Raw genomic sequence first — 16,248 nt, forward strand, 5'->3', positions numbered from 1 at the left:
CTCATATTCAAAGTTAACTTTGTCAGGAAGAGCTTTAGCACACTATAAGCATGTTAAACAGTAGTGTAGTAACTTGGTATTACTTCCTCTGTCAGCACCTTTAAATGTCAGTCTCACAGAGGGAATAAAGCATTAAAGGTCTAGAAAACCACAAGTTTCCTCCCTTAAATATTATTTACCATGATTTATAATAATAATAATAATAATTTAAATGGATACATATTTTTCGTTCCATATAGTCTTAGAATGAAATGAACAGAAATCTGTGTTTATCATATAGCTGATAGTTATCAATGGAACTTGGGAAGCTTTACAGAAGGCAGGACAGTACCTCATCACACAAATTTGGCCATGTCATGTGTGAACAGTAAAAATGATACTATTACAGTGACTGGATTATAAATATATTAAAATATGTAAGACTTCTCAGATGTAAGATCATTATTTTTTTCTTTTGAGTACCCAGACAAGGGTGAGGCCTCAGAGTTACAATGAAGGGGAAAAAAAGTTTCTTTTGAGAAAAACATACTATTTTGCCAGACTACTTGTCACTCAACAAATTAACCAGAATACAAAACAAAATTTCTTTTAGAATTTCCTTTACAAAAGAAGGGCAGTGCTCTGACATAATATTTTTAGCAGCAGTTTGTAAAACAATCAGCATTCTTATTGTTTTCTTTAGCTCTTATTTCTCATTTTTAATGCCTCTTCCTTTCTAATAAGTTCTGTATAAGAAGGAAAGGCTGACTTAATAAAGTTACTGCTAAAAAGTCTGCACTCTCAAGGGTTAAACCTGAAACTGCATGGGTTTTGTTCTTTCAGTCTAGCTCTGTCTGGAGAAAAATACTGTGATGTTACAGCTAGATTTTGCACACATACACAGAATGTGAGGGAGTAGGAATGTCTAGGCTCCTGAAACCTGGGTCTGACAGCCTGACTGGGTTATCCATGCTGCCTCATTAACAGATGTATCTAACTTAGGAGACTAGTTTTCTTTCAGAGGGTAAGCTGAGGATGCTTGTCTTACACCAGCCTCTTCACCACCAGTGCAATTCCACTGGTGTTACAGGAGCCTAGGAGGAGTAACCACTTAAGTTTGTTACCTCATATTGGGCAGAGGAAACACTACCACGCTGCAACCTTTATGCATATGAGTGGCCATAGTCTTACTCTTGTTGTGTTCAGTAGATTCAGTAGTTGCCCTTGGCAGGAAGGGAAAAAGAAATAAGAGGAGTGTCACAGTTTGACTTGGGATCGGCTCAAACCAGGACAAGGAATGAGGTGACTGACTGTTTCTTTGGAGTATGAGAGAATATATTCTGCACTTCTGAATAAGATCAGCAGCATGCTACTGCTTGGGTCTTGGCTTTGGCAGACCACAGTGTGTCAAGCTTTAAACATCCAGCTGCAAATTGCCAACTGAATAATTTTCTTCATCATTTTTAGCCAAGAAAATGCATGGACAGCGAATAAGGCAGTTGTTTTAGCCTTTTATCTACCTTCACCTTCAGTAAGTCCTGGAATGTAAAAATCTCTTGAACTCAGGTTGTCTGCAACCATATTTAGAAGTCCCAGGCCATGTAATATGCCCCTACTAAAGGTAGTGCTGAAGACATCTGAGTCCTTGAAACGTTGATTTGTGTTATGCTTTGAGTGGAAAGAGAACAGTGAAAACCAAAACCACTCGACAGTTCACAGAAATTCCAAAGGAGATGTGGGTCTTTTGAACTCAGAAAATACTTCCTACATTTGCCAGTTACAAATTAAGCCTAACCTGAAAAGCTTGAAAGTATAAGGACTGATCACTTGCAAGAATTAAGAAGTAAGTTAAGGAAAAAAAAAAAAAAAAAAAAAAAAAAAAAAAAAAAAAAGGTTGAAATTACCCTGGAATTCCACTGATTTTTTACAAGAGGAAGGGTACTGTCTATTTTTTCTACTGCTTTTCGTTGAGAAAGAATGCTGTGGGACTGCACCTGAAGTGTCAGATGATGACTACAGCTGAATTGGTTTTACATTCCCTGGTTAAACACACTGCCAACAGTAACTCCCAAACCATTGTAACTAACTCAAGCAACAGATGCCTTTCCTGAACACAGAGGTGAAGATTCTTAAGGTCACTTAACTTGCTGTCTTGGCCCATGACTCTGCCCTTGCTTTTGAAGACTGTTCCAAACCACTGAAAAGCAGCTTAAGAATCTCTGTTGGAAATCCCATACTGCTCCAGTATCACTCCATGTATTGGTGTACTGGACTAAGGCACTGACTTGGCTGGAGGCTGAATTGGTTTCAGTACTCTGCAGTGCAAATCTGGTAAATCAAAGTTCACTGAAGGTAGCACAAGTATTGTAAACTCCACTGAGCTTTAAGACCTATCAGATGACACAGAAACAAAGGCACTCATGCCAAGACACATTGTGGTCTTACAAATAGCATTTCTCATGCTCTGGAACTGACAACCTATCACTCAGCTGTGGGTCAATCATAAGCAATCATACAAGTCAGAAGGTACAATACATGGTGTAGCACAGTACACAGAAAAGGTGCCAGGAGCTGATTAGCTAGGAAAAAAAAAATAATTAAAAAAAAAATTGTAAAATGTCTCTTACCTGGTCAAGGTTGTTGTAAAAATCTATACTGGCTGCACACAGGTATCTCCCAAGCAGAGTTGCATGGGTAGTAAAAATTGTGGCAACAGGAAGTTTCTGAGATCGAGTCAGTATTAAACCTACTCCTGACTGCCACTCGTGGAAGTGGGCAATGATGTTGGGCTTGTCATCAAACTGACAGGAAAGCTGAAAATAATTAGAAAGAACATACATGAAACGTGTTATCCTGCTCATCATTCCAGCCCCAGAAACCTCTTTCTTCCATTCCTACTTCTGTGTGCTTTCTTTCTTTCCTATGACAAAGCAGTGCAGCATTTTAAGTGGCCACGTCTCTTGATTCCCATCAGCCCTAATCCTTATCCCAAGAAGCACATGTGTCTCACTAGTGCCTCAAAGCAGTATCCTTCCTAGAGTGTTGGGGAGCTCTGGCAAACAAAATTACTCTTTTTTTTTCTTTAAACTTGCTCTTCTGCCATTGAAAATCGTTTGGTCAAGAAAATAATGAGCACCTATGACAGACAGATGGTTCTGCAGATTAACAAATTTCCCTCTCTTCAGGTAGGCCATGGTACTGTGACATGTGAAGTCACAGTGCCATCATTAATTATTTCTGTCTTTTCTCCTGTGCCAGGTGGTATCTAATTGCCCAGATATAGATTGACTGGCTTCAAGGACAGTTTGTGAGTGAGACAGCAGAGTGAGACAACTCTGCCACTGTAGGAGAGAAAAAGGGAGTCTGAGATCCTACGTGAAGGGATCCAGGGACAAAAAAGAGAATTGAGAAGAAACAGAGAGGAAGTGACTGTAAAGACACAGTAAATTTCATATAAGGCATCCCCTCCTTTCCCCCTTCTCTTGGAAAAATATAGGTAAGTGACCACTTTAGAACTTAAATTCTAACTGCAAATTTGATGTTTGTCAGGCATCATCTTCCTTAAAATCATAGTTTTCAAACTGGAGAATAGGAACCACATTCTAAAGCTTTTTTCCCTGCTGACAAGACTGAGGTTTGAAAATCTCTAGGTATAAAAACTGTACCTCTTTTAAAAACCAGGCTGTTAATGATCCAAAAATCACAGCATCGTTGGCTTCTCGGTCATGGAAAGGGATCCCTATGTTGCTCACATCCCAAAATTCACCTTTCCACTTGTCCAGATTCCAAGCTGCTGATCCTATATCAAACAGTACGACATATGGGCTGCCCTCTATCAGCCATCTTCCAAAAAAGACCTATGGGAAAGAGGCAAGGATATAAGCAGAAAATGCTAAAGTAAATAAAAACTGTTTTAATCCATAAAATCTTAAATATTTTACACACGGAATATGTGATCATAGTCCTACACACTCAGAATCTGTGGTTTTCCTTGCAAAATACAGAGTAATATTGGACTAACTGCAGGAATAAAAGGAAACTACAATCTTTAAGAACATTTTGGTCTTAAGACTCCCACTTTAGATTTTCATTGCAATGCTATTTTAATGGAAAAAAGTTTAGGAAGATGGTACTTGGTTGAATGATGAAGTCTTATGTTCTTATTGAAGTGCCTATGCCATTTAGTTCTTATTTCAAAACTATTATTATTTTCTTTCTTTCAGATTTATCACCAATCTTCCAACATTTATGCTAGATTGCTGGTGACAGATTTTGTAGGCCAAGTGCTTGGGACCTGTATCATAGCATCATTTTTGTTGGAAAAGACCTTTAAGATCACCAAGTCCAACCATTAACCTAGCACTGCCAAGCCACCACTAAACCATGTCCCTAAGCACTGCATCTACCATGGCATTTCCTCAGTCTGCCCTTTGGCAGAGGGGAAGGATTAACCAGAAGGTGTGATAATACCCCAAACCACATCAGCCTAAAAATACTGCTTGCCTGTTTAATCTGCATTGGTATAGTTAAACACCTCTAAGAGCATTTAGTACTCCACTGAAACAATCTCTGTGCCCAACCAGGAGAGTGGGCTGAACTGCCATAATGCAACACAGCTGGGCCCACACTACAGATTATACCAGTCTGCACAGTCAAATTATGTCACATTAATTCTACCATCAAAAGGGCTATAGCAGAGAGACATATTTAACTGAGAAGTCAAAGGTAATATAAGGAGGCTAGTGCAGTTTATATCCCATGATGAAGAATCTTTTATGCCACTGTCTCTTTTCATTCATCAACCTGTGGGACCTCAGGGGTTGAACCCTGCCCTGACAATAGAATGGGCTGAAGAAAGGTAAAGACTTGAAAAGGAGATGAAAGACCTGTTTGCACAAAAATCCAGTGTGTAATGAAGGCAAGGTGTGTGAAGGAAACTCCTTGTGTACTTATTTCAGGCCACCCAGGTTTCTTATTCAGGAATATGAGGTTAAAGAGCAGGGAGTTTCTGTGAACCCAGACTTCATCTAAATACGGATTTAGGCTGTGGCAAGGAACACACTTGACCTGAGAATTTTGGAAGCATTCCTAGACCCCCTGGTTTAAAGGGATCCATTGTGATGCATAAGCAAAATCCAGACATAACCGTTAATAGGATAAGCACAGCTCCTGGAAGCTGGAGCGTCATTGTTAGAGGTCAAAGCTGTACTTGACATACCTGGGACAGATTTACTGCTATATACAAACACTCTAGCAACACAACGCACATGTTACACTCCAGAGTTGGATAATTAAACTGAATGTATTGCTGGAACAGCATGAAGTGTATAGATATAGCACTGCAATTAGCTGTCTTTAGCAGTTTGCCAAAGGAGTGTTAGACAGCTTGCAGAGAGATCTCTTTGTAAGCAACACAGGCAACATGGAAAACTTCATCAATTACTTACAAAAAACTGATTAGAAAAAGGAAGGGCAGTTAGAGTAGACCTTTTAGTTTGAACTTCAGCCTGAACAATGCAGGCATCACACAACATTGTTGTCCCCAGCAGACACTTTCCCAAGCTGTAGTGCGCTACATCAGACAATACAGTTCTACATAAAAAGCAATAGGACACTAGGTCCTAATAAGAGCAGAACTGCTGTTACAAAGGGAGATAACACATTGCCAGTGCTACAGCTGATGGCAATCCGAGTAGTTTATTAATTTCCACATTAAAGTGCTTCATGCCCCTCAGCAACAGATAGAAGCTTGTAAAAATGCTTCCTTGCTGCTGCCTCTCAATGTTTTTCACATCAGTTCAGCACACATTACAAGCAGACAATTCTTCCTCCTGCCAGCTAGCATCTCTGAGGGACTCTATGCTCAGAGTGAAGGTGAGTTCTAGATTGCTCATGAGGACTTTCAAGAAAGGAAGTCCAATTTGGCATGTTATCTTCCACACACTTTCAGGTAATAGTTGTCCAAAGGCAGCAGCTGCTTGCAGCTTAGTGGCTTTCCCATCAACACAGCAGATTCTGTTCCTTTCAGCAGACCACCTTTATAGGAAGAAGTTTATTCCTAGTTTACTGTTGAAACAGCTGAGTCACAGAAAGGCTATAAGGCTTGACAGAGATCACACAAGAAAACACTGGTTAAAAATTCTGCAGGAAACAGATTAATTTGCTCCTTGTGCTGCAGTTTAACCTCTCTTCTTAGGTAACAGAGAGCTAATTGCATTGATCTGAGGAAGCAGATTCTTTGTCAGTTGGGTACTTTCATTAAGTACACTTGTGGTTTGTCCCTTTCTGGCTTTCAATTCAAATAATTCTACATAAGAAAAACTGTGAGCTAGTGAGATATTTTTCTCTCTCCAGCACAAGAACACCAATGTAATGTAAGGGTTCCATCAAAGTAAGGCCATATGATACCTACTAAAATCTTACTGTATTTAGAGACTGGATAAATAAGCCATTAATCCAATTAAGTAATGACTGTTAAAACCTGTAATTGGATAAACTGCATTCTTCCTCAAAAATAACCTTTAATGAATTGACTCTGCTGTTCTAACCATGGATTCTGAGCCTTTCCCATTGTGACGCTGACCGGGACTGCTGTGTCAAGCGGAACAGCAAGAGCATTAACCAAAACTGTAATCTCCTCAGCATCAGCTTGGTTGCCCTGGGAAGCAGCAGCACATCTTATTTACCTCACACCCTTGGCTTTTCATGGTGTCCATTGCCTTCTTAACCGCAGGGTTTGGAGACTCACATGCTTCCACCTGAGTCTTCACGTTGTGCTCAAAATAGGGACCGAGCAGAAAATAGTTTTCGCCCCATTCATCTGCTGTAATTTTGGCTTTTGTCTGGATCACAGTGTAAATGCCTCCCACTGCAGAAAAAGATCACAGAGAACAAAAAGTAGAGAGAGGCACAGGCCACAAAGCTCCGTAATAAGCCCCAACCCACTGGTGGTTCAGCTACACCTCTAGTTAGATCACTTAACATATTCAGCTTTTAAGGGAAAACTCAAACTCTACCAAATAAACAGAAGTTCAGTCTTTTAAATGGGATCAGAACTTCACCATTCAAACTAGGAGTATGCACTGACAGCAAACCATGTGTAAGTCTTAAATGACAATTTTACACTTTGCTGACTCCTGGGTAACTGCATGTGGCTTCCCTCAACTTCTCCTCTTGGATGATTTGTATCCTTACCTGTTATTTTTATCTAGTCTGTGAATTTCAAAAATTTCATTTAGGTATTTGAAGTGACACCACAAATGTTCAACCAATAGATAGTTTCATTCTTACGTTATTCCTCCTTTTTTGGAATTTGAAATCTTTCAATTAAAATCGTGGGATTCAAATCCCAGGGCTCGTTATTCCACTCTCCCATGCCTGATCTTGATTTTACTGCATGCCAAGTACAGCCTTCTCGGCTTGGTTTTGTGTGTGTGCTTTTTTGTTTGTTTTGGTTTTGGGTTGTTTGGGGTTTTTTTTTTTTATTTGTTTGGTTTTCATTTCAGCAGTTATAATTTTAAAGCATAGTTTTTGTGGTGTGGAAATACAAGGGGTGAGAACCAAGCTTGTACTACCAGCTTTTTTCACACAAGTAAAGCAAATGAAAGAGAAGCTGAGGGACTGATGGATTTAATTGACTACTGACTGTAAAAATGGTCTTAAACCAACACCCTCGAGGCAAAAGGTGGCATGTTCCATCATCACTCTAAAGAACTGCTAAAGTTAGAAGGAACGTAGCCTACATGGCCAATATAAATGTCTGTAGCACCTTCCACCAAAATATTGCCCATTTTAAAAATAAACACAATATAGATGTATAAGAGAATACGACAGCAACATCCCCTGGTGAATCAGTATGGATCTATCTAGCCTTGCACGTGGTATGCAAGATTAATTTGGCTGCTCTCCCTCAGTTTTCCATAGCCAGCCCCACAGTTCAGCCATTGGTTGGGCAGCCTTGCAAAGCCCCTTTTGCCACAGGACCCGTGGTGCCAGACAGTGGGCATCCCACCACCAGAAATTCATAAGAACAACCATGCATGCTTGAATCAAGCATGTGGAAGGGAAGGTGAGGGAAAAGCAAATCAGAAGTTAGAGAGCTTCTGCACATCAGAGACAAGTTTAGCAGAGCTCTGGGGGTTTTAAAGCATGGTAAGATAAATGAAGCCAAACAGGTACAAGCAAACAACAAAGGAAGCAACTGGAAGGAAATCAGTGTCCCTACTTAAAAATTTCACCCTCCACTGAATTTGAAAACACTTGGTAACACTCCAGGCTGTGCTATGCCTTTCAACAGTGACATGAAAATTGCATGAAAAATCAGCACTGCAAGTTGCCAGTGACTGACAGTATGTGCTCCAGACTTACTTTTTAAAAGGTACTGAGGCATCCAGAGGTGCTAGTGCACTGCAGCCAACTACACAGAGCAAGAATCTTCAGAGGTTACCCGATTCTCCTTTAAAATCTGCAGCAAATGACCACCATTTACAGTAGAGCAGCTAAAGTTGCTCAGCACACTGGGAGATTAAGTTCCCAGATGAATTGAACTGTGTCACTGACAACTGCAGAAAATCTCCTGTCAAGCCTGGTGCCTTGTAGCCCTCGGGAACTGAACAACAGAGATGGTTCTAATTGTGCTCCTATGAAAGAAATTGTCCACTTAAAATCCTTCTCTTTAGAAATATCCCATTTGTTTTGAAAGCTTAAAGGGTCCCTAACCCTACTATTTTTATGTCAAGATATCTTAAGATTCTAGGTATTTTACAAAGAAAAACAAATGCAGTTCTAATTTCTCAGCTTGCTAAGTGGAATTATTACAATAGTTACCCTACCTAGTAATTCAAGACCTAAGAATATATAATCTTACAAGTATATGTTCCTAAATCAAGCTCACAGTTCAAGAGTTTCACATCATATAGACATGGAGCCACAGAAGTAAATCTATTCATAAGAGTGTTCTTGTCCACTTAAATAGGACCAGAAAGCTAGGAAAAGAAACCAACCAACATGTAGGTTTTTTTCCAAAGTTATAGACACCATGTTCTACCATGGCTTCTCAGAGATTTAGAGAAGTCTTAGGTTAAGTGACACTATACAGTCCCTCCAACCTCCTCTTCCTACAAGATGACAGAGACTACTTGAATAGTTTGGATACACATATAATTTTGATTATATGGTACAAGTCAGAATGTTCAACCCATACAGTGATGCAGTAACAATGACAAGTCTGTTCTTATGGGGTGGTAAATACTTAATGTGAGTATAAGACACGACAATCCAACATGGATAAATAAGGGAACTAGTGGAAATCTTAGTCATGAAACTAGTTGGGTTTACTTGGCAGAGATACAGGGCTTGCAATAAGGAAAGATTTTTGACCTGCTGACCCTGGGAAAAGAAAAAATATCTTCTTGCAAGATGAAAGATACTCACATGAATTAGCTATATATGACTAGAATGGTGCAAAGCTCTTTTCTCACTACCAGAAGAGTGGAGATCAGCCTCTTTCACACTACAAGGCATTGGGATCAGCAAGGTAGCAGAGTTTCCACACCTACTAATTTTAAGGTAATAAGAAAGCTGCAGCTCAGGAGCTGAATAGAGACTGGAACTGGGTTTTTATAGCCAACAGCCAAGCGTGTCTTTTCACAAGGATCAGGATCACTGTGTGCCCCAAAGTCTGTCCTGCCAAAGTCATATAGAAAGCCTACTCTGAGGAAAACAATGGAGAGTATGCTGTGCTCTGCCATCATAATCTGTAGCACAGCAAGTTAAAAAAAATCATGACAGGGCACTAATTGGCTTGAAATGTAATGCAAAGTACTTAGGACAAAACCCAGTATATTTTACAGACTAGCGAAAACTCTTCAGAATCTAGCTGTGATCAAAGCTCTGGGTTAGCTGGTCCCAAAACACTTTTCCATAGCAAATTCAAGGAACACATTACATATAATTAAGAGGTAGCTTATATGTGCTCAGTTACTTTGAACTCCCTGGAAATACCCATGCTAGTAAACAATGCATTACATATCACATTGAGTAACAGAGTAAGGGTTTACATATTCATTTCAAGCCTAACAGAATTCTCAATTTGGTAAATCCCTTATTATTCTCTAGTATGATAGTTTGAGGTCATATTATAAACAGAAAACCTTTCCAAACTACAGGGAGGTACCCAAATCCCATGATGTTGCAAGTTTTTTAATGCAACCTCTAACGTTTTGTACTTTGAAACAGGTTTTTAAACTAACAATAAAAGATAAAATTAGAAATAGATAGAGAATCAGGAGATATTAGACCCAGATAATTGGTTTGGATCATCACAAACATGGGGAATTAGCTGTAAAATCTGGATAGCTTAGTTTTCTGATCTCCACCAAAATGCTTTATTCATGTACATTAAGTTTTAATAATTGTTAAAAGTTCTTGAGAGAAAAATGTACTTTTTAATGTATTTTTAAGTTTTACACCAGAATAAAGAAAATCAAGTTAGAAAAGAAATCAACAACAAATAATTTCCCCCATTTATTTCCTTTACGTTATTCCTCTTTTTCCAGGGAAATAGAAGCTGGCATGGAAAAGTGAACTAAAATGTCTGGAAAACAAAGATTTTGGTCATTTAAGAGAAGCTGGACTTTTTAGTGACCTCTTTAAAAAACAGAAGATGAAAACAAATTTTTTTCTCAGAAAACATTTCACAGAAATATTTTTAGAAGTTTGACTGTTTTTATAGACATTACCACTACTATAAATTGGTCTAAAGGAGATATCTACACCACTCCAGCTATTTTCTTCTTTCCTCTTTTCATGTCCTGGTGCATTATTTCTTTTGGTATTTAAAATCTAAGCAGCAGTTAAAGTCCTCCAGGACAGACATCAGAACTATCTAAATAAATCACAGAATGGTTAGAGTTGAAAGGAACCTTAAAGATCATCAAGTTCCACCTCCCACCAGACCAGGTTGCTCAGAGCCCCATCCAACCTGCCCTTGAACACTTCCAGGGATGGAGCTTCCACAACATCTCTGGGCAGCCTGTTCCAGTGTCTCACCACCCTTATACTAAGTAATTTCCTCCTGATCTCTAACCTAAATCTCTCCTCTTTCAGTTTAAAACCATTACCTCTTGTTACAGGACCCTGTAAAAAGCCCCTCCCCAGCTTTCCTGTAGCTCCTTCAGGTACTGGAAGGCCACGATGAGGTCCCCCCAGAGCCTTCTCTTCTCCAGGCTGAACAAGCCTAGCTCCCTTAGCCTGTCTTCAGAAGAGAGATGCTCCAGCCCTCGGATCATTCTCATGGACACGTTCCAAGAGGTCCACATCTTTCTTGTGCTGGGGGCATCAGAGCTGTACACATCATTCCAGGTGGGGTCTCACCAGGGCAGAGCAGAGGGGCAGAATCACCTCCCTGGCCCTGCTGGCCACACTTCTTTTGATACAGCCCAGGATGCAGTTGCTCTCTGGGCTGCAATTGCACACTGGTGGCTCATGTCCAGCTTTTGGCCCACTAATATGAAGTGAAAAGTCTGTGAATCAAGAACAGTCTCCCAAAACCACACCACTAGAGAGGACAACATTAGGCAAAAGCAGAGATCTAACTATGCAACTGGAGATTTTTGTAGCAGATCTAGTATGTAGAATGTGGCCTTTTTGCTACAAGTAGCTATACAGAATGGTGCATTGCCAATGCTTCTTGTCACCTGATGAGGAAGGATCCACAACTTCCAGGATAAGCTAGGAATTGTGCTGACAATATGAGCCTTCTGGAGGTGCAATCCTTCGAGCATGGAATTGCCGTAACACCTCAAAACTACCAGAGATGCCATTAATTTTACTGGCTCTCCCACCCCGTCCGTGTTGCAGAAGGAAGCAGCAGCAACAACCAAAAAGGAAGGAGAGAGACAGAAAGCACAGCTATGCAAATGAGACATAGGTAGGTGGAGACTGTCACTGACTGGTGCAAGAGCTCTTCCCCACACACCTTTGCTACACAGAGACAGAGGATTTAGGCACTCCTGGGAGTGCCTTCAGCTTCTTTGCTATGGCCTGACTGGGCCACTCTGGAAACACTAAAGCTTTTTGGAGGACCACAGCTGCCATGGAAACCAAGAGAGCAGTGGGACCCCAAATTCAGGAGTTGCATTAAATTCACTACCATGATCACCAGCTACACCAACTATCCTTCCACCCCTTCCCCTCAAAATGAATCTCTGCTCCATAGAGATGGGGTAAAACTGGTCTTGAACTGTTTTGTTGGGGTTTTTTTCCTAATGTTTGGTTGGAATTTCATTTATTGATTGCCTGTTGAGGTATTTGGAGACATTTTTAGAGTAAGGTTGTAAAACACACCAGGTGGAAACAAAACCCAGCATCTTCAGATAGCAGATGTTTTAAATGTCATTTTTTTGGCTGCATTTGTGGCCAGGACTCATCAGAAGAGAGACTATATCTAAGTTCTGTGAAATTTTGGCATTCCAAATGTCTTCTGAAATGATACTGAAATAGTGAGGTTTCTGACAGTTGCCTATGATACAGAAGCTACTTCTGTGTGCATCACCTCCAATGCACAAGATTTCATTTAACATTGATTTGATGTTGACATACCACTCCACTCTAGAAATGCACAGGGCCCTGATGCTGTGCTTATGCCAAGTTGATGCCAGCACATCCCCACTTCCCAAGGTGTGTCAGTTCAGGTGCGTCACAGATTACACCATACACTTTCTCTGAATAAATTTTCATCACAGAAGGATGTTTAATGGAGAGGGGGTGAAATGTTGGTTGCACTGACTTCAGTACATTCAGGGTTTAATTTCCAAGAGTGTGGATTTTCACCAGAGAAACCGTACATAAAGCTCTGCTCCAGGGAGAACTAAACAAAGGGTTGTTTTTAGCAATCTTCATTCCAATAGGGATGGAAAAAAATATTTAAGATTCATCTGCCATTGACTCTTGAGCTAATCTATTCGCAGCTGACTAATGATACAGCCTGGCAGTTTGCCCAGCATCTTTAAGCATTCTTCTATTTTCTATCCAAAAGCTGTTAGTATTACAGCAGGAGATACTAATCTAAATATTACTTGGAATGATTTTAAAGACATCTTTATAGAGCACAGACCAGATCTTGGACATTCTCAGCCCTTGTCATTAACGTATCAGAAAACCCACTAAACTACTGCTGACTGTCATTGTGACTTGCAGAATTAGACTTCTCCCCAATACTCAGATTAAATATTAAAATTTTCAGTGGGAAAAATATCCAGGATTGCTGCCATTACTCCTGCAATGGCCTTTAGCTGCTCCCTGTTGACAATTCCTACCTGCAGGGCTTCAGCCACAAGATCTACATAGCTTGTAGCCACTTGGTTTGTGCTCCCGTCCTTTAAGTCTTTAAAGGTCTTCATGTTATGAGGGAAAGAAAATCAGTTTTCCTTTCCAGCTTGCACAGATAGATGACTAGATCTGGCTTTACTGGAGCATGATGGCCAGGAGAGAAGGGGAAGGGTGAAAAAAGCTGAGCTGCCCCAAGATTGCTAACAGATAATATGGCACTGCAGTGCACTGATGCCCTTGTCTGCCTGCATTTTTCCCTTTCTGCTACAGAAACACAACGTGTGGGTCTTGCCCACCAGTGAAGAGTCAAATAAAGTGAGGAAAATCTTGCAAAACAAACTACATTTTTCTTTTATTTGGTAGGGGACTTTCAATGCAAGATGATTTCAATATTGTGCTCGGGTTTGGTGGCAAGTTCCTCTTCATAGGGAGACTGACACTGGCAAATGAGAATGTTTCATTCTCTCCTTCAGCTACCTTCTCTTTCCCTGCTGCAGACAGAGACAAAGAGGAAGAATAGTTGCTGGTGCTTTCCAAGAGATATGTCAGATTGCCAGAGCATAGATTAAAATTATTTAGACTTAAAGGAAAAAAAAAAAAAAAAAGAAAAAAGAGAGAGAAACCTCCATCATGGCAACCACGCCAGCTGCTAAGAAGTGATGAGACTTTGGAAATAATAGATACTTGTAGATCTCTGGGCACTGAATTAATGCAACTGATTTGGCCTTCCCTACAGCTGCATCTCAGTACCATCCAGCACCCTCTCCTGCTCCAGAAAAACCCAGTAAATGCCATCTCCCCATGGGCAGCCTGGCACATGAAGATCCTCTCACAATACATAACGAGGGGTCAGCCTGCTTAGTCAAATCAACAGTTCTTCCTTCTGCTAAAGGAGGCAGGAAAAGTACAATGTAAGCTATTATGTCCTAAGCCTATGTGTCTCCTGTGATGGCTCTCCCTGTATTTTGCTGGCTACTCTCTCCTAGGACATACAGGGCCTTAACTTTTTCCAAGAACTGTTTACAAAAGTTAGGTCACCAGGGAACAGTATCTCACCATGTGACTTAAATATTCAATTGCCTGGAAGATACAGAAATAAAACCCCTTAATTATCAAGAATTTACCAGAAAAATAAGCTGAAGTAGACTTATGAAAGGGGTTTTGCACAAACTTATTGTATGATATCAGTAACCAGTGGATCCAGATGATTCAGAAAAATGTATATGCTATGCAGTTCAGAGATGTTAACAAGAACACCTGACTTTGCTAGATTTCTGCTGCCATCTGCTTGCTGGTGTCTTATTTACCACTCACACTGCAAAACTAAGTGTTGCATGCTCATAGTACTGATACTGGTAAAGTTCCTCAAAAAGCTTGACTGAAGCTACCAAAGCCCACAGGAATTCAAAGTGCAAAAGCTACTCTGTACTACTGCTGTATAATAATACTTCTCACCACCCTAGAAAGAGAAAGGCGGATTGCACAGTAGTGCAGATTGAATACCAGAAGCTACTACACAATAGGAGTTCCAGTTTCACCATACAGCTAAACCTGAGCTTGGACTGTTCCTCTTAGACACATTTCCCCTTTAGAGTTAAGATTTTAACAGATTACAGATCCCCTCTCTTGACTAACCTATTTGTCTGCCAGGACAGTGAAACAGATTAGGTCAATCATTTGCTCACGCTAACTCACTTTCATAGCAAAAATGGAGCCTGTTTCCCCTTGGTGAATTATATGTAGCTGAAAGAGGATGATGAGATGATGGAATTAGAAAAGGAAGTAGAAAGATCTTTGCATAACAAGCAGTGTGCACTTTGTCTGACAAGCCGTGTGCAGTGAACAGATTTTCAACCTGTACACGTGCACAGCACATGAAGTCCCTGTCTGGCACCACCTGTGTTTGCAAAGGGCAGTCAAAAAGGATTTCAGCTGGCATAGACACTGTTGGTCATTGACCTCTGGTTTTTGCTCAGTGGCTTTGATGCAGCTATGTTAATTTATACTTGTTTCAGGTTTGGCCTCTTCTCCACACCTTCTCTAGAAGGCTGAAGGAGACTGCTAAAGTACCCTGAAACTGATGTCTGTTTTACAGCTTATTTTCATGCGTTACATTCCCAGGTGAATTTGCATGGAAGGTAAAACAAACACGTACAAAGCAACATCTACATATCCATACATCTGCACACCCAGGAATAACACTTAGATACTTGTTTAGACAACCTATCCCTGGTGGTGAAACACACAAAGACACACAGACATCCTAACTATAGGTTCATCCCACAAAAGCACAGGTAGATGCAGTCCTCAGCCAGCATGCATAAATCCACATAGATGCCACGTCCACTCCTTCCAACACAACAGCTCTGCAGTCCACTTTTCCCCAGTCTCCCCTTCACACCTTCCTTGACCAAGCCCTTCACGCCTCCCTCCACTCCCGTGAAAACAGCAATACATACTCCTCAGAGCGTTGTACAAACCTTTGTTGGTAACTTCCCAAGAAACTTCGAAGAGCAACAAATCCTCCACTGGTAGGTCTTCATCCTCCCACTGAGGAAGCCCATTAAGAGAAGTCATGGACAGCGATCTAGCCAGTGGCATGATCTTCAGCCCTTGAACGCTCACCACGCCGGCCACAGCGAGCAGCAAACGTCCAGCGAACGAGGCAGTTCTCCGCAGGTCTGGTTAGAGCAGTCTGCTGGTGTGCTGGGCTCCAAGAAGAAAATTATTCAGATAGCTGAGAGCTAATGGGTTTAAACTGTCTGACCACCAGCATTAAATTGGCTCAATGAAATCCTCAGGGCTTGAGAAGCAGCTGCCGGTTGAGGTAAGAATCTAAGAACGACCTGAGAAAGGTCTTGACTGTTTTGGGGCCAGGACACTTTTTCTTCTCTTAGAGAGAGGTAAAAAACGGTTTTGAGGTTGTCAGCAGCAGCAGCA

At 40.7% G+C, this 16,248-nt stretch overlaps 1 protein-coding gene across 1 annotated transcript in view; it reads right to left on the minus strand.

Moving 5' to 3' along the window:
- Nucleotides 1-15,909, minus strand: part of GYS2 (glycogen synthase 2 (liver)) — a 46,855-nt gene extending 30,946 nt beyond the window's left edge. Inside the window, exons 1-4 of the mRNA XM_009995422.1 lie at nucleotides 15,789-15,909; nucleotides 6,666-6,847; nucleotides 3,645-3,836; nucleotides 2,607-2,792 (exon numbers count right to left, since the gene is read on the minus strand). Of these exons, the coding sequence (XP_009993724.1) occupies nucleotides 2,607-2,792; nucleotides 3,645-3,836; nucleotides 6,666-6,847; nucleotides 15,789-15,909 (681 nt within the window). The remainder of the gene's footprint in view (nucleotides 1-2,606; nucleotides 2,793-3,644; nucleotides 3,837-6,665; nucleotides 6,848-15,788) is intronic.
- Between the last annotated feature and the right edge of the window lie 339 nt (nucleotides 15,910-16,248).

Source organism: Chaetura pelagica, unplaced genomic scaffold (genome assembly GCF_000747805.2).
Source record: "Chaetura pelagica isolate M959 unplaced genomic scaffold, ChaPel_1.0 scaffold4, whole genome shotgun sequence".
NCBI lineage: Eukaryota > Metazoa > Chordata > Aves > Apodiformes > Apodidae > Chaetura > Chaetura pelagica.